Source organism: Ostrea edulis, chromosome 2, assembly GCF_947568905.1.
Source record: "Ostrea edulis chromosome 2, xbOstEdul1.1, whole genome shotgun sequence".
NCBI classification, from domain to species: domain Eukaryota; kingdom Metazoa; phylum Mollusca; class Bivalvia; order Ostreida; family Ostreidae; genus Ostrea; species Ostrea edulis.
The window spans coordinates 27,982,074-28,004,981 of NC_079165.1; the positions used below are offsets into that span (position 1 = coordinate 27,982,074).

At 35.7% G+C, this 22,908-nt stretch overlaps 2 protein-coding genes across 5 annotated transcripts; one reads left to right on the forward strand and one right to left on the reverse strand.

Annotated features, from left to right (window-relative positions):
• Window positions 1-1,831: 1,831 nt before the first annotated feature.
• LOC125681211 (BTB/POZ domain-containing protein 17-like) lies at window positions 1,832-15,477 on the reverse strand. Of its 2 annotated transcripts, XM_048921196.2 has the most exons (4): window positions 15,337-15,477; window positions 10,323-10,538; window positions 8,850-8,999; window positions 1,832-7,639 (listed from the first exon to the last, which is right to left on the reverse strand). In XM_048921196.2, the coding sequence occupies exons 3-4, from the start codon at window positions 8,943-8,945 to the stop codon at window positions 6,389-6,391; spliced, it is 1,347 nt and encodes a 448-aa protein (XP_048777153.2). In that variant the 5' UTR covers window positions 8,946-8,999; window positions 10,323-10,538; window positions 15,337-15,477; the 3' UTR covers window positions 1,832-6,388. The 2 variants fall into 2 exon arrangements, with proteins under 2 accessions (XP_048777153.2, XP_048777154.2); XM_048921197.2 differs by lacking the exon at window positions 8,850-8,999.
• A 30-nt stretch (window positions 15,478-15,507) lies between these two features.
• Window positions 15,508-22,672, forward strand: LOC125681210 (GDP-Man:Man(3)GlcNAc(2)-PP-Dol alpha-1,2-mannosyltransferase-like). 3 transcript variants are annotated; one of them, XM_048921195.2, is made up of 4 exons: window positions 15,508-15,646; window positions 20,274-20,492; window positions 21,223-22,145; window positions 22,336-22,672. In XM_048921195.2, the coding sequence occupies exons 2-4, from the start codon at window positions 20,275-20,277 to the stop codon at window positions 22,614-22,616; spliced, it is 1,422 nt and encodes a 473-aa protein (XP_048777152.1). In that variant the 5' UTR covers window positions 15,508-15,646; window position 20,274; the 3' UTR covers window positions 22,617-22,672. The 3 variants fall into 3 exon arrangements, with proteins under 3 accessions (XP_048777152.1, XP_048777151.1, XP_048777150.1); XM_048921194.2 differs by having other exon boundaries at window positions 15,565-15,721; XM_048921193.2 differs by lacking the exon at window positions 15,508-15,646 and adding an exon at window positions 17,758-18,995 and having other exon boundaries at window positions 19,199-20,492.
• The last annotated feature ends 236 nt before the right edge of the window (window positions 22,673-22,908 follow it).

A 22,908-nucleotide genomic window follows, 5' to 3' on the forward strand; every position in this document is an offset into this window, starting at 1 on the left:
CCAGCGAAGCAGAAGTGGAATACTAGTTTGCACTAAATCTGTCAGGGTAGCTCGGTAGGAGAGCATTCGCTTGGCAGGTCATGAGTTCATTCCTGGTTTGTGCTATGGCTGCTTCAAACCCAAGATGTTAACATAGGTAGTGATTGCACTTTTGCCAAAAGGCAAGAATCATTGGTCTTTCGGATATGACCTTAAAAATGGAGGCCCCGTGTTGTTGCGTTAAAGAACCCTTGCTGCTAGTCTCAAGAAGTTCTTATGGAAAACCAATGTCTCCCCAAATTGGAAGTGCTCTAAATGAAACCTCCCACTTAATGTACTGTATGGGATGGAGGAGAAAGCATGAGCAGCAACGTAGACATAATAACTGATAAGACATGAGAAGTGTTCACAAACTTATTTGACACCCCCACTATAACTTTAAGGATAACAGTTGGATCCTCCCATCCCGCTAATATGCACATCTACAAATGGCATTGAAGTAACGTACAAAATTCCAAGTGTATCGGATTAGACATAAGAGAAGTGTTCACAAGCTATTTTAACATCCTCCACCCCTCTTAGATCCACTATAACTTTTACGAAAATAATTGGATCCTCTCATCCAAACAATATGCACATCTACAACAGTCTATGCGAAAGTTTTTTAAACCACACAGGACATTCGGTCCTGTGTAATCAATGAACACACCGGACCGAACCAAATTTTGTCAGACAGAAAAACCTAATGTGAAACACGTGAAAATGCAAAACCAAGGGAATCTTATTTATTATATTAGTAATACTATACCAGGGATCCCTCCCATATAATACTTTAGACAGTCCATGTGGTTTTAATCACATTCATTTACGTATTTGGATTTGTGTGCTATTTTTTACTTATAGCAAACATTTAAATGACTCCACATCAAAATAGTAAAGCTCAAAACCGGACACTGAGACATCGGACATTCCGGTCTGGTGTAAAAAAAAAATGATGCGTCGGACCTGAGGCACTGCACATCGGTCAGGTCCGACGGTCCGATGTCTTTCGCATAGACTGCTACAAATGGCAATGAAGCATTGTACAGTTTCAAATCTCGGATAAGCCATATAAGAGAAGTGTTCAAAAGCTATTTTAACATCCTCCACCCCACTTACATCAACTATAACTTTAAGGATAACAATTGGATCCTCCTGTTCCAACAATATGCACATCTACAAATGACAATGTATTATAGAAATTGAATATCGAGATTTTGTATTGACTATAAATTCAAATGAAGGCCACAGATGTTGTAGATCCATAATTTACGCAAAGGAAAAACAGGTTTGCTATCTCGGTTAACATTAAAAGTTTACAAGGAGCTCAATTATAGATTATTTGGCAAATGTGTCCATGGGCCAGAAGTGCTTTTATACGCCATCAAAACAACAAATCTTGCCAAACACTCCAAGGGACATAACTCTTATTAATGCTCCACATTGAAGATCATCATTTTGATTAATGTGCAGGATTAGGTGCATCTTCCACAGCAGTGGGCTCCCTTCCAGGTAACTGGCTTGCTGCACGCATGGCAGACCTAACATTTGACTTCCAGGCATCTCTGTCCAATGGGTTCACGAAGTCTCCACTTGCGCTTGTCTTTTTCTAGCTGATAAGATAAACAAATGAAAAGGCATTTTGATGAACACTAGCTACAATCATGTTGCCCTGAATGCCCTCTTAAGATCTTCTGTTTACGGGAGAGTATAACCCCATCCCCCAAATGGGAGGGCTAGGACCACATTGCAGCTACTGCTACACCTGCAGCAAACTGCACAAGCATATCAAAAGACTTGATATAGATAAATATGGAATTTGCAATCTTTTATTAATACACATGTACCGGTAAATCAATTATGCTACAACCATTACCGACAAAATAAAGATTGAATAACAACTTGTTCACTTCTAGCATGAAATCCCTGATTCTAAATGCATGTAAAATACCAAATGTCTTCATAAAAAGGATGTATATATATACTGTATGTGTATACATTAATATAATTGCAACTGCCCATCAATATTATTGGGACTTAATGGGTTACAATTCTCGATAAATGCAAATTGCCTGTGATCTAACAAACTTTGATTTTCAGCGTGGAGTCATTTTAAAAAAAAAAATCACCGATTTCAATTGTTGATCTTCATCTTCTGCAAAAATCACTTTTGACATTTCTACCATCACCAGTACTGGATGATCCTTTCTAGGGTGAACTAAACCTACTACTATATTGCTAGCTTGTGGTTTCTATGGTAATAAAATGTTTTCTAAAACAAATTCTCTCAAGATAATTTCCGGAGCCAAATGAGCCAATATTTTTAAAAAGTGACTTTGTGAGGTATTTGTCATATCCAACCATGGATTGATTTCTCTTAAATTCAGTAATTTTCATGATGCAAAAATAAAAAAATAATTTTCCCCCAAACTGACTTGATATCAAGTTCAGGTTTCAAATGTCTTCCTTGAACGCTGTCAGGAATGGTAACTTGTGGGGTTTTCTATTAAAACTCCAGTGTCGACCAAAACTATTTATGCAAATCTTTAGATAATTATGCGATACTTGAAGCAACATGACTGGCCATGTATACAAAGTTGGGTTCAATTTAGTTTACAAAAAGCAATAAAAATTTTGGAGTAAGACGATATTCATTGCTAGATCTTCATATATTCAAAAGTTTGTTGAACGTGTGCAAACTCCTATCTCAATAGAATGGCAGACAATAACGTACAATTGTCTAACATTGCAGCTTGTCTACAAGGACCAACACTGATTAAAGGCATAGGGTCTAAGATATTGGTAAAAATTTGCATGTTCCAAAAAGGTGGCGAAATTAAAGATCATAACTAGAAAATCACAAAAAGTTCTTCAGAATGTTTACAAACAGATTGGATAGGATAGTAATCACAAAAAAATTCCCCATTCTCATTTGCCCAAACTGGTACTTCGCATCCCTTATGTTAGTGTGTAGTCACCAATCAGCAGGGTACCAGTTTAATATATTGTCCTCCAGACAAACATTTTATAAATGACTTCAATTTCAAAGCGCTGCAGCTATAGATCATAACTCATAATTAATGCTACAAATTTGTTTTTTGGCATTCTTGCAAAATATTGTGATGTCATTTTTGAGATAAAAGATGCCTTTAAACAGCTAAATAAAGCTTCACATGGTCTCGGAGATGGAGCAATCTGATTAAAATCAGATTCTATGATCCGCTCACGTAGATCGCTACTCTAGGGATCTTAAAGTAGTGATCTACGCGAGTATAGATCATAGGATCTGATTTTAATCAGATAGGGAGATGGAACAACACTGATTAAATAGCTGAATAAAGCTTCACATGGTCTCAGAAATGTCTCTATTGTTTTTCAGGATTCTTACTACACATGTATCACAATACATCTTGTGTAATATTACATTTAGAAGCAAATTTTATAACAGTTTTTTTTTTAGAAGTTATGAGTTGATTTTCCAAGTTTTTATGAAAAACCTAAGGAAATGTAAATTGCCAGTCATTTTGCTTTTGAAATATCTAATTTGATCAAGGTAGACAACTTGGAATAATGGAGCAATTCCTCACTCCTTACTAAAATTTTACTTTGTTTTGTACTGTGGTGGTCAGACGGTTTGATCGCTGGTGGTTGGATAGCTCAGTTGTTAGGTTCAAATCCCAGTCGGGTTCATTGTAATTTCCCCCTTCCTGTTATAGTACATAAACCTCTGTTAAAGGGATACTAAAAGGTCATTTTTTTCACATTTTTTGAAAGAATTAAAATGAGTCCAAATGACTCATACAAGTCATTTCCTATAAATGATAATAATTTTGTGCATTTCATCTGCATTTACTTCCAAATTTAAAAATTTAAAATGATTATCTTCAAATTATGTCCCCTAATTTTTTGCTTCCTGGACAAAAATTCAATCTGCTTTACAAGTTAGCTCCTACATGTCCTACAGTGCAAACATGCAGTCTATCATTATATCATTCATATATCTTATTTAATTATATCAGAAAGGAATAAGATAATTTGGGATGAGAAATATTTTCCAACAAAATAAGCTTTACTATCTCTATAATCATGCTACCTCTGCAACGGTTTAGTTTAGAAAAGAGGTCAAATATGAGGGTTAGTGTACCTAGTTCTTCATTATATTGCAATGTACATGGTCCAGGACAAAAAATTTTGTTGTGATTTTGACCACTCCCTCCCCACTTCTAAACCATTGACAATTTATAACATTTAAAATTAAATGTATTCACACAAAAAATAAATGCTCCAATTCTGTCTGTTTATACCTACATATGAATACAGGTAACACACAAAGTCTATACCTACACGGGTAATGCACAAAACTGAAAGACTCGATCAAAAATAATTCTACAATCCACAAAAACAAAATGTGTGCTACAGGATAAAAACATCAAAACAAAGCGAAATACAGTCCTCAGCATCACTGTAATAAACATACAATGCAATGTGAACACCCTAGCTAAATACAGTCCTCGGCATCACTGTAATAAATATACAATGCAATGTGAACACCCTAGCTAAATACAGTCCTCGGCATCACTGTAATGAATATACAATGTGCACACCCTTAATAAACTACTGCTACAAAATTAACAAAACAGATGTTCACTAGTGTTGTTTTGATTTTGTCCATTAGGCAAACGGTGAAAGGTTACATTCATAATGCTGCAGTTCACACCCCTAAACGCAATAGTATGCACTCTTTATATTACAGTAAAACATATGTATAATGAATTCATACTTATATATTCTCCTAGGAGAGGAAAATAACAAAAATTTGTATTGGATATAAAACAAAGTTTGGTTATAATGAACTGTTTTTGCTGGCCTTAAATGTTCTTTAAAACCGTGTTTTACTGTATAATGAAGTTTGGTGATAATGAACTGTTTTTGCTGGTCCTGGAGGTTCTTTATAACCATGTTTTACTGTTCACATACAAACATATCAACCAGTTTTTACCAGCACCAAAGTAAATATGTAAAATCTTATTCATTTCTTGCCCTTTTACTCTTCAGACAATTGTTGGGATGAACTACAAGTTACATAACACAATACAATAAATCACTATTGCAGCTAAGTGCTGGAGACAAATTTCTCATTCATTATAATATATCCAATGAGTTCATAATTATGCTTTTAAAACTAGAGAATGAAATCTTTGCTGTAAGCATGAATTCAGTATAAGTGTTTTTGCTGTATCCATGTTTTACTGCAATATCCAACAACAAATTGTGTAATATAATGCAATATTCAACAGGTTACGTAATAAAGTAATATCAATACACCATGCAGGGCATTACACAATGCTTATTTTCAATATCAACACAAAGTCGAGATCATTCAGAATATAGTGGAGTACCTGTTCATGAAAGACATCCATTGATTGTCATACACTTCGTATAAAATAATATCTTCACAAGCTGTCCAACACTCAGGTAGTCACGGTTAACAGAGCACAAACAAACAAACAAGGACATCTGTTTATACAGGTACACATCAGTCAAGGCCAAGAATATAAATTGTTGTGTTTCCGCTAACACCCAAGTAAAAAATTAGGGCAAGTTGGTAGGAAATAAATTAAATTTTTTCTCAAACTTTAAGAGTTCACACAAAAATCATGATTATTATATTAAATTATTGAACAGGGGCTCATTTTTCACTATTAAATAAATGCAATTTTTAAATGAATATGCTTCTATATCCTACTAAATAATTAAAAGTGTCAACTACCAAAACAATGTTTGTTCATTAATTTCTTGAACAATTGTAAAAATAAAATTCTCGGGTAGGGAGTATAATTCTGGGTCGATCGAGTTGGCAGAAACAACACAATTTTATATTTCGGCCTATCACACACACAAAGCTAGTTCAAACTGCTCTTATAGCAAACCCTTGTAACTACTTATAGAAGCTGTCTCTTGTGGACTATTGTTGATCATTTGTTCAGTTTAGCAATGCGAATTTCTGACTGGATCAACCACAAATGAGTTACTTATCTCCATTGAGGTTAGGCCAAAATAATATATGTGTGTTTCCTATTTCACTTCCCCAATTTTTTTAAAATAGGGTAGGTAGGTAAAACATTTTATTTTATTAAAACATTTTATTAGAAATAGTTTACAAACATTTTAAAGATCAATAGTAGTCAAAATGTAAATCAAAGAAACTCGAACATGAAAAGAAAAAAAATTCCGGAAGTTTGTTTTATATATATATCATCGCTAGAGTATTTAGGGTTGGGAAACTGGAAACGCACATATATTCTATTTTGGCCTTATTAGACATGTTAGAACACCTTCGTTTTTGAGAATGCTGTAAAACAATCAAATGTCAAACAGCCACTGGTTTCAACAAGACAGCCATCATTTTGGAGTCGTTAAAATTATCCACATTTATGTTCAAGGCCAAATGGTTGCCACGGGAACAAGTGTAGGTGGGGACTTGTTCTACTTGAATGACATTTTCCTCTTCATCGAACACAATCACTGCCGCTTGAACTCTTGCTTCCCCATTTACCGTCGCCGAATCATGGCAAAAAATCTGTAATGTCCAGTTGTCCCCGTTTTTGCGGTAGGTGATTTTCCACTCCCCTTCTCGTTTATCCGTGGGAACTGGTCCTGCGTAGGTTCTCACGTCCACCTGAATTCCAAACCTCAACGTGTTCTGCATCCTCACCGTGTCCACAGCCAAGTCCGTGTAATTTCTCGGCATGTAAAACGGATCACTGAACGAGATGTCCAGCTCCATCTGTGTGGGGCATAGGGAGCGGAATCTGTAGGCTTTCCCGACCAGAGCTAAGATCAGATCTTTACATTCCTCATTCTCCGTTATCACAGACTTCTCGATCTCATACAACTGATTCACCATCATCTGTGGAAACCGAATTAAGGGAAGCAATTTTTTGGCATTTTCTTTCAGTTGCTGTAAATTTCCATCTTGATTTAACCACGTCAGGAGTGAATTAAATAGGACATACTCATTGGGAATGACCAGTTCTTCATTCTTTAGCATGTCGTATATAAAATCAAAATCCATGAATTTCCACTCCTCTAGTTTTAGTAGATTGTCGGTGTTCCAAGCAATAGTCTTTGCACACTGATCAATAAGGTCGGTCAATCCCAGAGCTTTTGACCAGGGATACCATTGCACAGCATTTTTTATTTTCGGTGACCTAGAGTTTTCCACCATGTAATTGGTACACAACTGTTTCAGGGATGTGACGTTATATTTGTCTGCCAAACACAAAATTCCAACAGCTATTTCAACAGTAACCATAACTTCAGCCGTGTAAAGAAATCTCAGGAATTTTTCAAACACGGACTGACATTCGGGCGTTTCACTGAGTACGATTTCTGCCATGTTTTCCTGGGACCAGCGACTCTCGTATAACATGGTTCGAAATACATCACTGGACTTGGCCAAGACAAACTTGTGAGCGAAAAAAATGTCCTCTCCAACTTTTAGCTTGACATCGCTCAACGCTTCTTGGTTGAAGAACTGCGACACATTGTGGATAAAGTTCACCTCGTCCTTTAGAACATGGCCATCATGGTCCATAGAATTCATGTTCTCTTCCATTTTCTGAAATGATGCAATAGAATATCTTTTAAACAGTTGGTCTATTACATATTGAATATTTTCTTTTCTCCAAACAATCTGAATGTAAACTATTTCAATAATAGTATTAACATCCTCTAGAATTGAACGATTCACTTGGATTAAGGAATTTCCTCTAGCATTGAACATGAAGGAATGATTCACTTGGACAGAAGTAATCATTTATTTATATATACGTTATTGTAAACACTGAACAAATCACTGGAGCAATGAATAATAGATATTGAAAGATTTCATACCAAAGATTAAATCATGCTTATTTGCATCTGCAAAGTAACTTAATTTAAATCCTTCATCTCAATCGATCCACAGCTTAAAAAAGAGATTTTTTGTATTTGTTATTGTGCCAAATGCTACATATACATATGTTTCCAAAAGATATTATATTTCAGAAACAAAATGGGCTCGGCCCGTTTGATCAGCAATATACTGAATACCCACTGTTCTACCTGGTCTCCTTCCTGTGAACAAGCAGACAATTGAAAATGCTAATTCCCCCACTACACAGAATTAAATCTCTAACTTTTTTGTGACAATGAGGTATTTCTGGCAGTAATGAGTGAGTAATGACACAATATTACTCTAATTAACAATTACTCTAATTAACAAAAACATAACAAGGTTGATCCACTCTCCTAGGAATTCCTACAGCACTATAATTACGAAATATGTCACACGTCTGATGAGTAAATATTTATGTATAATCAAGGTTTTGTTTTGTCTGAATTTTACCACACCAAAAAAAAAACCTTTCCCTTATCAGAAACTACCAGTTTTACCTCTGCTCATTATTGACCAACTGTCATAGAAGCAATTCCTTTAAGTATACGCAAAATAAATAGACTTTCCACCTGTATGTGTCCCTACAGAAAAGATATCAAGTGGAATGCAATTCTGAGAGTTTTTTGTGTGACCATAATCACTTGTTCCTTGACCACCTCTCCTGATTGGACCTGTCACCTGGCGATTGATTGCCCACTTTAATGCACAATTATTATTCATTCTTTGTCTGGTGCTTATTTTGGTCACTCATTGTCCTTGCTTTTGGCCTGGTCACTTAATCACAAAGAGTTGCGATTTACCTTTGGTTCACCTTCCCAACATAAACTGATTGACATCCACATTTCATAATGAGTTTATCTAAACGATTCGATTCGTACATCAGCATCTCTACCTTATCAGAGCTAGTCCTGGGACTGACCACTTCCTCCACATCTGAACTCTGGCCCTCTGGAGGAGCAGGATTAACAAGATCTGGATTATCTCCCATTATATCACTTCCCACAGAGGCAATACACTCACGCTTCTCTCACTGTTGGACAAGCTGAGAGAAGTAAAAACTTACTAATCTTCCACACTCCTAATAAATCCTCCTTAAGTTTTATGCATGACCTGTAGGGATTCTTTATCAAGCAAACAAATCCAGTAAACAAACTGGGATATATTATATACTAATAGGATTAATGATCCACTCTCCAGGGTCAGCAGGTTAATTAAGGTGGCTTGTAATTAATTCTTCTGTCTAATGTAAGTTGACTCCACCAATGAAGCAGAAAAAAACTGGTTTCATTCACAGATCACAGCAGGTCTATACATATGATGACACAACACTGTATTAAACACAAATTCCTTCACCTCCCACATAGAATAAGAAACCATTTAAATTGATTAATGTTGACCCCATACAATTTGACAATGGGAAATACGGGTTAAATGACATCATGGATGAGCGACTATCATCACCTGTACAGGTGTTTTACATATATATAAGGTCATACTTAACATTTCATGACAGAATCATTTAAACTCTCAATGTAAAGCTATTTAGAATAAATTGAGTTGACTGGTAATTAAGTTTATAAAATGCCGAGAAATCTTTTATCAGTACTGCAACACGCACTTCGTCTCACTTCATAATACTCATTTTTCATTATTTTAAGATTAAAGTACAATTTTCCACATTTTACTTTGTGGAGTGATACATTGGGGGGGGGGGGGGTATATAATGCACAACAGTTTTTAATTTTACAAAATTGATTTTTTTGTTTGTCCATTTCTTGCTACAAAAACCCCACATTAAATCAATAGTCATTTTCAGGAACTGGGTTATAAGGTCATCAAGTTAATCTCATTTTTCAAAACAAAGTACACAACCATGAAAGCAATCATTCTGATGATAATGTCCCAAAACCAAAGCAGGAAAAAACATGTGAAAATTTACTAACACAGAAACTTTTGTTTCATGTTTAAAATTCCGAGGTTTCCAAGCTGTTTAATTGCCTTTGCCGATGTTACTGTGCATCCGACGTAGCACAGCGTATCCGATTTCTCTGATCTCAACCATTAACTTGATATCGAGTTTGTGGATCACAAAATTTGTCAAAATATGAGATTTATAACATTATTTCACAGATTGTCAGCTTTAATTATTTTCCTGACTATTTAAACATTTATATGACCCAGGCAGTATTTTACCTACTTGACGAGCAAGAAAGGAGTAGATTTAATTAATTTACATTTCAAGTCAGCTCTACAAGCAAATTTTTCAGTTATTTCTTTGTTTATGAAAAGAAAAACCGAGAGCAAGAAAATGTAGCTGAAATCTGAACACTATGGACAAAAAGAAACACTTGATAATACTTCTTACCTATGAAATACTTTTTTACTACAGGCTGTGAGGCTCTGTGTTACAATTTAAGATGAAATGGCCTAGTTCCATCTCCAAACAAAGTCTGTATCTGTCAGAACAGCTGTTTCTGGTTGCACTCCAACATCTGCTGGTCATGTGACCTGTAGACAGCCCCATCGATAATCCATTAAATTCTGTGGTTTCTTTGTGCGAGTCCTGTTAAAATGTGAGGAGCTGAAATGAGAAGAGTGTCTCAATAAGCATATAATGAAGAAATTCACATGTATCCCTTTAAACTGACAATATTACATGTTGTTCCTAAACACCTTTTTAAAGTCCCCTTTGACAGGATTATACAACAGTACAATGAATCAGTGGAATGAATTCATAGTTATATTTAATTTTTCTAAGAATGAAAATCACACTGAAATGAATGAGCGAGAAAAAGGCTCACAAACCTTTAGCATGAGATCAGTAAGAACCGGTCCTACTTTCTGAGCTACAAATATCTGCTGTTTCAATGATCTTCAGTCCAACTAGTCTAGCAGATATCGAGTTATTTTCATTATGCATTATTCACTGGGATTTTCAGTCCTTATGAAGTTGAAGTTTCTAACTTTTGCCAAAAGCAAAGGGCATATTTCGTCATATATTTATGAAAGGTTGACAAAATCGAAAGGTTTACAATACTTACTCAAAATTAGGTCAGCACCTATATCCCCCTACCAGAAGAAATATGTGATTTAAAGATACTAGGTTTGAAAAAAAACTTATACATAACTATATGTAAAACTTAATCGGCTGAATTGTTTATTGTTTGTTTTTACATCCTATCACAAATTTTTCACTCATATTGAGACATCACCAGCTGTAGGTGAAGTGCCACAAATTTAGACCTATGTGCGGCCTTCAGGGCCATAGCAGGGAGCATTCTTTAATATGCCAATGCTAGCCATGACATTTTCAGAGGCTTATCTGAGAGACAAGAGACTCTCACTTCTAAATGCCAAGCATTTGATGAAGGAGCAATCATTGCCTATTTTTATGCCCTCCATCAAAGAAGAGGGGCATATTGCTTTGCACCTGTTGGTGGGTATGTTAGTAGACCACAAGTCCACTCCATATCTTGAGAACTATTCACTTGATCGTAATATTTCATATGTGGGTTGGTTATGAGTAGAAGAGGACCCCTTTTGATTTTGTGGTCATGTGGTCAAGGGTCAATCCAATCTGGGTATAGGAAGATACTGTATGCTCAATATCTTGAGACCCTTTGCTTAACAGACATCAAACTTGGTACACTAGTACATTCCAAAGGAGTAGATGACCCCTTTTGATTTTAAGGTTGCATGGTCAAAGGTGAATCCACTCTGAACTTAGGAAGATATTGTCACACAACAAACTCAGATCTCATGTTTTTAGAAAGAATAGTAATATCATTGTTGTTGTTGGTTCCTTTTTATTTACATGCAGGTGTACGGATATTGTCCACACTAGTGGGCCCCCTTCCAGGTAGCTGGCTAGCTGCACGCATGTCAGATCTCACCTCATTTTTTCCCGATCATGAGGGGCAGCAGTAAAGAGCTTTCATTCTCTACGATTTTTCTCCGTCAGCTCTCTCCATGATAGCATTGGCCAACCAACTCTACGTCTCCCAGGAACTTGTATATTGAGAGCGCACTTGACTGCACTGCTGGATCTGACAACGTGGCCATACCAGCGGAGTCTCCTTTCCCTTAAAGACCCAAATAAAATACCTTAAGGTTTCTTCACGGATCACTGGATGTGGGCAGAGCTCATCTATGGTCATTGTTATTTACCTAGCCAAGAGATCAGGGTGCTGTGTATACTTTTGATGTACTCAGGAAGGGTCTCAGGGCTGTCTGCAGTGTCTCTGTGGTCATAGTGTTTGTATAATGGTTGTATCCCTATGGCTAGATAACACAGAGTCTACACCACCCCCTCTTTCTTTCTTTTACTCTCAGTCATTGGCTCAATGAATAATTTCTTTTATAAATATAGAACTACCATAAATTGATAATATAAATTATTTCAATAAGTTACAAGTTACAGAAATTAATGGGGAAATTATTGTTTAATTTCTGATTGTGTAATTTATAATACAAGTCTATAGAGGGGGAAATTACAATTATATTAAAATTGCGTTGTTCAGGGGTCTTTTTAAAAACAATTGAATTACAAGAAAATAGCAGTTGTGGACAGGTCAATGCTATCAAAACTCTAGAATACAAGGCTTCCTCAAGATCTAAAGAATGCCTGCAGGTACTGGCTGTTATTGTTATCAAAACACCTCTCTGGGGTAGCTCTAGACCACAGTTTCTGCAGATGTCACTCCATATGAGATCTATTGTTAAATGTTTGATTGACAGACGGCTAACAACTTGGGGGTGTTACCTTAAAGTTGGGTCTTTAAGATGAGGTCAAGGTCATTGTTTAAATAACCTTCTTACTAATGACTTATCTCCCCTTGGAAGGCAGAATTTAAATTCAATGACGGCTAACAAGGCATTTAGTGATGTACTTGATTCAGTGGAAGGTTAAATACCCTAAAATGAACACACCGATTAAACATTGACAGTATCTTCCCCGTCCTCCTCGTCATCAACAGATAATTATGTTCCTCTTCATCATTGATGTCCTCATTTACACCAGTTTTACCTCTACAACTGTTAAAAGTTTCATAACATATTCCTCTGTAACTGTCAAAGCACTTCTCTGACATATCATCTAATGATCTTGAATACAGTGATTTTTCTACATTTCTTACAAGGGTTCTGTGGCATTCGATTTTTATTGGGAAAAATTGTCTACATTTCATTCAATTGGGAAAAATCAATTTTATCATAAATAAAATTTAAAATAATATCAAACATTATATTATCTTTAATTTACACATCTAATTTTCTTTAACCTAACATTTTCAACTATTCTATCCAAATCATCATTCCCATAACTCTTTGTTAAGTATAATGTATATAATTTTTTTCGAATACGTTTTCCTTTCATAATTTTATTATTGGGAAAAATGCAAGCTATTTGGGAAAAAATTGGCAATTTTTAGGAGGGGAAAGGGCCGAAATTCAGACCAAAAATGGGCCTTTAAAAAATCACTGGAATAGTACTTTACTCCAGTTATTGAAAGTCCAATGTTCCAAGCATACAAAGAATAGTGGAGAGTTGAACTGTTCAGTGATACTGTTTCTCATTGTATGGAGTACTACAGAGTTCTTTTACTCTCATAATTTGACTGGTCCTGATATAACTCCAAGTCCTTGACCATTGACATCTGTAGACAGACCTGTATCTTCAATGGCTTACTCTAATCATTAATTGAGGTAAAACATTTCACGTTAGTCTTCAAATCCTGTCAAATACTAATTGTAATCTGTGCATATGTTCCTTGAATATCCTGGAAAATGTCATGATGCAATCTGTGAACATGCTTTCAAGTCAAGACCCGGGTATTTCTTGTATTAACCTCTAATATCTAGCAGGTGCTCCTGTCAATCCAAGTTACTAAGTGGCATTCAATTAAATTCATCGAGTACAAGTGGGCCATCCAGATCAACCGTACAAGTGGACCATTGACCGTACAAGTGGTCTAGGGCTGCAATGGGTACTCGAAATAACCGAAAACCGCAGATCGTGTTGTTCAGGTTGGGTTCGGTTCCATTTTTCCGTATTTCGGTTCGGGTTTGGTTTTTAAAATAAAATCATTATGTCGTCAAAATCCTCAAAGGTGGCTGTATTTTGATCAATTATTAAATGATGGCATTGTCGACAAAACTGTAAATAATGACAGATATATGTAAGATATGTCAGACGCATTGAAAATATGCCACAGGAGCAACATCGTCAATGACAAAACATTGAAAGCATGGATGAAAATAAGTAGAAGTGACAATGCCGTTGCTAGTACCATGGATGTTGAGTCTAAACCTTAGTCCATGTCCTCGAGTAATTATTGTGACAAAATGTTTTTGATTTTAACTGTATATTAGATTCTTAAAATAGTTATATAGACCCGAACCAAAATACCCGAACCCGAAGTAAAAAATTTAGAACCAACCCGACCCAAAAATTTTTGAAACCGTGACAGCCCTAAAGTGGTCCATCGACCGTACAAGTAATCCATTGACCGCACAAGTGATCCATTAACCATACAAACTTGTAGTCCTGTACATGCAGCTCTTTCTTTGCATCTGTAACAGGAAGGGAGAAAATGCAACAGACCAGACCTGGAATTTGAACCCGGGCCCCCAGAATCTTTAGTCAGGTGGTCTACCAACTGAGCTAACTGGCCAACGGCGATCGAACCCGGCTGACCGCTACATTCCTCCCTCCTTAAATGTCTTCACACCTGAAGACATTAACCCAGGATCTTTATCCCCTGGCAGGCATTTTCACCTGTCAGTTCCAGGGGCTGGTCAACAGCACCAAATGTAACAAGAAGGGAGAAAATGCAACGGACCAGACCGGGATTCGAACCCAGGCCCCCTGAATCTCTAGTTAAGGTGCTCTACCAACTGAGCTATCTGGCCACTGGCGATTGAACCCGGCTGACCGCTACACATCTTTACCTGGTGACAATGACTGAAAAGAACTTATATCTTGCCATATGGCATCCATCTCTTCAATCAATTCTAAAAAGTTATTTTTTCACATTACATAGATCTGATATTATGCAAGCATGGATGTTCTCCATGAAAAGAATCAATACCATGTTATCTCCTCAAATGTTGATTTTTTTTTTTCAAAAAAAAAAGATAAACAAGCACTGCAATAATGATTTTATTGATAAAAAGCCTTTAGCATTCAATTTACCTAATTTTTATAACCTTCAAAGTTCAATATGCTTTATGATTGTACGTGCTACATGTAAATTGATCTCCATTAATTATATTTTAAGATGAAGAGGAAAGCTAAGAATAATACCAGATCTGACATATAGACCTATTGTTGACAAATGACGATATAATTCAGTCATGCATGTGAATCATAAAATACTTACAGATCGTACAGGTGTAAATATACTGTATGCTCACGAATATCAGCTGATCACGCTGCCATAGAATCCCGCATTTGTTTATATTTACATGTCACGATTCAGTAATCGTGACCTATTACTTTAAGCAAAACTGGAACACGCACCCATTCAACTAGAAAAAATGCCCTCGTCGACGAAATCCATTACTGAAGTTTATCTGATGCGTGTTTGGCGGTTCTCATAAACCGGAAGTGACTGTCACAAAATGAAAGTAGACAACGTGTTACAGTGCAGTTGACTGTTGCACAAGTTTGCAACCGTCGATTAAGACCGTGTAAGAGAACCTGAGCAGATTATGTTTCAACATTATTGTTTGTAGCTGAGGTTGCTGTGACGGAAGCTGAAATAGGTCCAGCACAATCCAATGAGCTTTGTTGTTCATATAAAAATTATGACTTACTTGGTGAAATTAGCACAGGCGCTTATGTTTCAGCTATGCTATATAGGCCTATGCCTATAATATTGTGTTATTATATAGATCTAGCATAGCTTGCAAAGTTTATAAAACAATCGCCTGTGGAAATTAGTCGTATTTAATTGTGTAGGATCGTAGTCTGTGTTTTGGGGTGAAATTTGTCAATATGAATGAGTGACACAGCAGATGCTTTTCATCTCTTTTTAAATTAATTCTATCAGAAAAATAAGAAAAAGAAACGTAAGAAATCTACTTTGTTGTTACATAGGTTTGTACATTATGAAAATATTTATTGATTCGGGTTTTTAGGTGTTTACCCAGGTAGCACAAAACGTTTTCATAACATTGTATTCCTGTTGTAAGGATGTTATCGGAAAACATTACTAACAAAACATTTTTATAATGTTATAATAACATTTTTTTTTTCAGTTGTAAAAACTTTATAAGCAAACGTTTTTGACCAATGTTTTAAAATCATTTTGTCATCGTTTTAAAAACATTATTGAAAATGTTAGGATCATCTTTCTTTTAAACATTTGAAAATACGTTTTCAAAACGTTTTAATAATGATTTTAAAAATATACTTAATATACTATGTTTTTCAAAAAGTGACCCAAATCAAAGTAGTGTTTTAAATATATTCTTTTGAAAATGATTTTTTTAAAATTACATAATATTAAAATATTGCCAGCCAACACAAATATAACATCCCAGATAGAATGACTACATTGGGCCAACGTTGGCAAATGGTTGTACCATTGGCAGGTGGTTGGCGTTGGGCATACAACATTGGGCCAACGCTGGGCCAATGTTCGCATGTTTGCGTAATTTAAAATACTTGAAACATTGGGTTTGAAACACAATGCTGGCCCTATGTTGGCCCAACGCAAGTAAATATTAATGTTGGGAATTCTACGTTGTCTCAATGTTGGCCCAACGTAATTCTAAAGCCGATGTAATGTCAGTCAAAATGATGTTTGAAACATTGGCCCAGTCGACTGCAGTTTAGCATACATACATTCAAGAGTCAATAAAGTGATTATTAACTAAAGTTCTCCAAATTAAATATTATTTTAATAGCCATTGCATAATTAAACTATATTTCAAACCATAACTTTCCGGATATTTTATTTCACGTAGATCTATATTAATTTTTTTTAGAATAACATACATTTTGTGGTGGTGCTTACAATTGAAAGAAAATAAAGAATTAGAAAGTTTTGAAGTTTAAAATTTACACCGTATCCTATTAACGTTTGTACACTAACACAACGTCATCACAGTTCAGATATGACGTCGTATTTTTTATACGTCATTATTGAGATTGAACACTGAACGAAAGAAGCTACAGTACTAGTCCTGGATGAAACATCAAAATGTAAGTAATTTAGTATTGAAACTAGTGTAGATCTAATATGTGCTTTGATATAACTTAGAAGTCATTTTCAAAAAGTAAAGCACTCCAAATTATTTGGATTAAAAACAAATATGTAGAATAGATTCTGAATTGTTTGTGTGTGTATTGTGTGGAAAAAAGAAGCCAAATGTTTAGGCACTTTTTAATAGTTTTAATTGAAATAAATATCACCACTTTAACATGATATTCACGATTTCACCCATTCTCAGTTAATGTGTGCATTGCTGTCGCCGACGATTCATAATGTTTCATGAAATGTTATTATTTCTTAAAAGTTTAAGAACTTTTTCCATGGAAATTAACATACATTTACCCATTGATATGTAAACATGATATAGTAAGGACTTCCGTTATGTGCAAAAATGAAACGTACGTTACTGTCACCAGAGCAGGTATCATATTTCAGAATCAGTGATGTAAAATTTACGCATAACAGCTTTGTTTGCTTTTTAGATAAAGTTAGATAGCATGAATCACAGGCAATTGCATCGCTTGGGGTCGAATGTACTATATAAAGAGTACATAGTAAATTCGACCCCAAGCGATGCAATTGCCTGTGGCATGAATGAGACAAAACATGAACTTCAAATCATATAGCCGATGTTATATACGTAATTCAAAATATTGAATGGACATTCAATGTGTTGTATATCAACCCCACTCGATAATTATCAAAATTATGATAATCAAAGCCAAAAGCTTAATTGGTGCTCCGTCTGTAAAAACAAAAAAGAAAAACCCGGGGAATTCAAACATAACAATCCGAAATTTCGCTGCATTTAGATGAGTAAATTACGTCAGTCATTTACTGCGAAAGAAAAGTTAGAAGTAATTGCATTTGCCCAAACCCATGAAAATCGTGCAGCATGCAGAAAGCCATGCTACAGAGAGAAACATTACGACATCTATCCTTCTACCCAAAGGGGTCAAGTGAAAAAGCATATTCACGCAACATCTCTCTCTCTCTCCCTCTCACGTTATAGCTTCCCACCTACAGCTGAACACTTTTAAATATCCTGATATTTTTTGTAAGAAATTCACTACATGGTACTTAAAACAACATTTGTAAAATATATCGCTTTATTCACTCTAGCTTCTTGAATTGTAGCTTATGAAATGAAAACCTTACCGATGCACGTACACTGAAGTGAGCACTTTTATTTACACACGGTCAATTAAAAACCGTGATCGACACACGGGCAATCAAACACTAAAAAAAAACACCCTCTGACACACACGGTCAATTAACCACTCTAACACAGAAAATTAAACACCCTGGCGCACACTAACAGTAAACACATGGTTTTGAATCATGCGTGTATATACATCTTTACGTACAATGTATATGGCGCTATGACTACGAACAGTCAAATCTTTGTGACGTTATTTCCCAGAGCCCGGTTTTTCGATAGCTGGTTAACTTTAACACAGTGTTAACTTCTGTGTTAAAGTTAACCATGTGATTAACAGTTTTTCAAAATACGAGTTTGCGTTAACACAGTATAAAAAATGATAATAAACTAAAACATATAAGTACACATCACTTTTGTCCTCGTGATTTCATTTCAGTATATGTAGTACATGTCATTTTGATTGATGCTGTAATTCAACTGTTTTAAACACATGCATTAATTTAATATATAATTTTTACAATGAATTCCGTTTCACGTGTCTATAGCTGCTGCACGCAAAGCATCAAAGAAAACTGTTTCGTTTGAGACAATTAAACGAAAAGTTTTAGACGTTCTCAGATTCGCCCCATACCTTCCTGGAGGAACTAATTATGCTAAGGTATATATGAAGTTTGTCATCAGAAAAATACAGTAAAACATTGTGAAATCTTATACTGGTCTGTTTATACAACTCTGTAGCATATCACATGTTGATCATGTCTTCATCAGCTGTGTGAATACACATAGTACATGCAATTGTCCGCATAAATGAGTAATAATTTTGTAAATTTATGTTTCATGTTCAAATCTTTCTTTTTTCAGAAAAAAGGGGGAAAGAAGTCGATTCAAAAAGATGAATTTCCATCAGATTCCGAATGATATTATATGAGCTGATTTTTCCAAAAATACAAATTTTATTTGCAAAGAAGACTTTTATTTATTTTATTTTATTACGGTTCAGGTTTTTAAACATATTCACAGTATATAAAAACATTGCTGAAAGGGTTTGAAAACATTTATCAAAATTGTTGGAAGAATGTATATAATCTTGTAAAATTGAATTTTAAATGCTCTCAAATGGTTTCTATGAATGTTCTTAAAACGTTTCTTCTAAATGTTCTCAAAACGTTTCTTCTAAATGTTCTCAAATGGTTTCTTAGAAATGTTCTCAAAACGTTTCTTCTAAATGTTATGAAAACGTTTCTTAGGAATGTTTACAAAACATTGCAGTACACTGTTTTCAAAAAATGTTATGCCAACGTTTAAAAAACCACACAAATCACGTTATAATAACGTTTTAGAAAATGTTTTCATAACATTTTCACAATGTTTTTACAACGTTTTAATAACGTTGTTGTGCTACCTGGGTATTTAAGATAATGTAGATTCATGCAGTTTTACACTAAAATCGCACTATAATCTGGTTTTATTGTACGGTAAGCAATTTATAGGGCTTAACTTTCAAAAGCATTTTGTGTCAATCTAATTAAAATCAAACTTAGAGCCATGCTATATATACTCTGTGTGTACTCTACTTCATTTGTTAGGCTGTTCTTGGCACACTGATTTTGACTATGGATAACTTTGTTTGCCTGATCAAGATGTAGGGCTCATGACGGGTGTGACCGGTCAACAGAGATGCTTACTCCTCCTAGTCACCTGATCCCACCTCTGGTATATCCAGGGGTCCCTGTTTGCCCAACTCTCTATTTTGTATTCAATGCTTATAGAAGTTATGAGATTGATCACTGTTTGTTATCTTCACCTTTCATGCAGAGTATGCAGTTCTATGACGTTTAATTTTAGATAAACTGTATTATTGTGTATACAGTGTAAGCAGATTATAAGGGTTTAACTTATAACATATTTTGTCTATTCAGTTAATGTTGTTTTTCAGGATGGCGGTGTATCTGTGGTTCCTGTATGTCGTCGTCAGCGTCATATCTTTCCTGACATTGATGTTTATTATTTTGAGACTGTTGCTAAATCACAGGAGGAAAACTTACAGGACATTTGTGAATGGGAGGAGTGTGGTAGGCTTCTTCCACCCATATTGTAATGCTGGAGGTGGAGGAGAGAGAGTTCTTTGGGTGGCTGTCAGGGCTATACAGAAAAGGTGTTTATATATTGATAGAATTTGCTTTAAAAAATTATTGTGATGACTTTCTACCAAATCTCATCATTTTATTGACAATGTTGGACTCGCATTATGATATATTGTATCAGTTCCAAAAGTTGGCCCTCATTTTGATTTTAAAGAGCTATCATCATAATTATGTTGACTTTAAAAGCTGAAAAGATCTTGGTTTCAGCAAACATGCTCATCCGTGTCTTTTGTTGTGAGGCATGTACTCATTGTCCCTGCTGTAAATATTTGTCAGATTCTGTGGTAAAGGAACATGCTGGAGTGAAATACATTGTTTTTACTGTGAACAATTTCTTGTGCTAGGCAAGGATAGGGAGTGAGCCAATAAATTGTGACTAGACAACAAGGGAAGCTTACTCCTCCTTAGGCTGGTGTGTCCAGGGGTCCATGTTTGTCTTACTCTAATTTTGCATTCTGTATAGGAGTTATGAAATTGACCACTGTCTGTTATCTTTGCTTTTTATGTGAGCACACAGAAAATGAAGGATAGTATCGTTTATATGTACATTGCAGAAATACCCAGTAAAAGGAAAGCCACAGAATTGATTGATAATTCAATAAAATTAAGATATTATACAATATGTAATGCATGTATATTCATGCACATGGTGACAGAGAAAGGTAGAAATTTCAGTTATTTCTTAACAATGACATGGTAAAAAAAAAATTCAAATTAATTTTAGAATTTTCTCTGCTACAGGTACCCTTCTGTTCATATTGTGGTGTACACAGGAGACAATGATGCCAAACCAGCAGAAATCATGCAGCGAGCTCAACAGCGCTTTAACATTGTGCTCCAGAATCCAGTCACCTTCGTGTTCCTGACCAGGCGCGGTTGGGTCGAAGCTCACATCTACCCTCACTTTACCCTGCTGGGGCAAAGTCTGGGATCGGTGCTGCTGGGATGGGAAGCTTTGTGGAAGTGTGTACCAGACATTTATATTGACAGTATGGGCTATGCTTTTACTCTCCCTCTGTTCCGTTACCTAGGAAACTGCACTGTGGGCTGTTACGTTCACTACCCCACGGTCAGTACTGATATGTTAGATAAAGTGTCCAGTCGTCGGTCGGGTCATAACAACCCCACTGTCATCACTAGGAGCTGGTTTTTGTCAACCATTAAGGTGCAGTACTACAAACTGTTTGCCCTTCTGTATGGCTGGGCAGGGAGAAGGTGCCATGTGGCCATTGTGAATTCTACCTGGACTTTTGGACACATAAAACAATTGTGGCAGATGGAATACAGAACACATATAGTGTATCCCCCATGTGATATTAATGAATTCATGAAAATACCTCTAGATGATAAACGCTGTAAGCACATTTTGTCGATATCACAGTTTAGACCAGAAAAAGATCATCCTTTACAGATTGAGGCTTTTCACAAATTTCTCTCCTCCGTCACCAAGGATCAGAGACCTACATACAAACTCTTATTGGTGGGCAGCTGCCGTAACCAAGGAGACAGGGAGCGAGTGGATGCCTTGCGGAAGAAGTGTGCAGACCTGGGTGTCACTGATAATGTGGAATTCAGACTTAACGTGAGCTTTGACGATCTGAAATCCCTGATGTCAACTTCACTAGTCGGTCTTCATACCATGTGGAACGAGCACTTTGGCATAGGTAAGAATATATTCAAAAGAATTTAGAAAATATTCATCACCTTATAAAAGCAAATCTTGTATATGTAAAAATGGCTTCACTTTTGGATTAATATATTGTTACTGTAGATTCTCTTTCCACCAGCTTTAATTAGTTCTATACATTGTGTCTGCTTGCTTTCACTGTTATAAGAATTATGATTTATTTCTAGGTGTTGTAGAGTTGATGGCTGCAGGTTGCATTATTCTGGCTCACGACTCCGGTGGACCAAAACTGGACATTGTCGTGCCTGTGAATGACCAACCTACAGGATACCTAGCGTCTGATGTGGATTCCTACGCAAGCTGTATGTCAGAAATCTTCACACTGTCGGAGGACGACAGGACTGAAATTCAGAGGAACGCCAGAATCTCTGTTCAGAAATTTTCTGATGCTGAATTTGAGAATGGATTTTTAAGTGTTTTTGACACCTTAATGACAAAATGTGGATGATTTTCATTGTATTGTACAATATTGTGTATTTCAAATAAAACTGTTGATTTCCTAAATTTTGAAATGTGGTATTCATTGAAGCTGAGGATGATATTTGATTGTTGCCATTGGACAGATTTATACCACTATTGATACTACTAAAGGCATGTGTGGCAGTAAGATGAGTTCATTCACTGGACTGAGTACTGAATAGCTAAGTTGGTGGTTGGGGTACCCGACCTAAGATTCAGGAGACCTAGACACATACCATGGTCTGGTCTGATTAATTTTTCTCTGTTCCTGACATTTTATG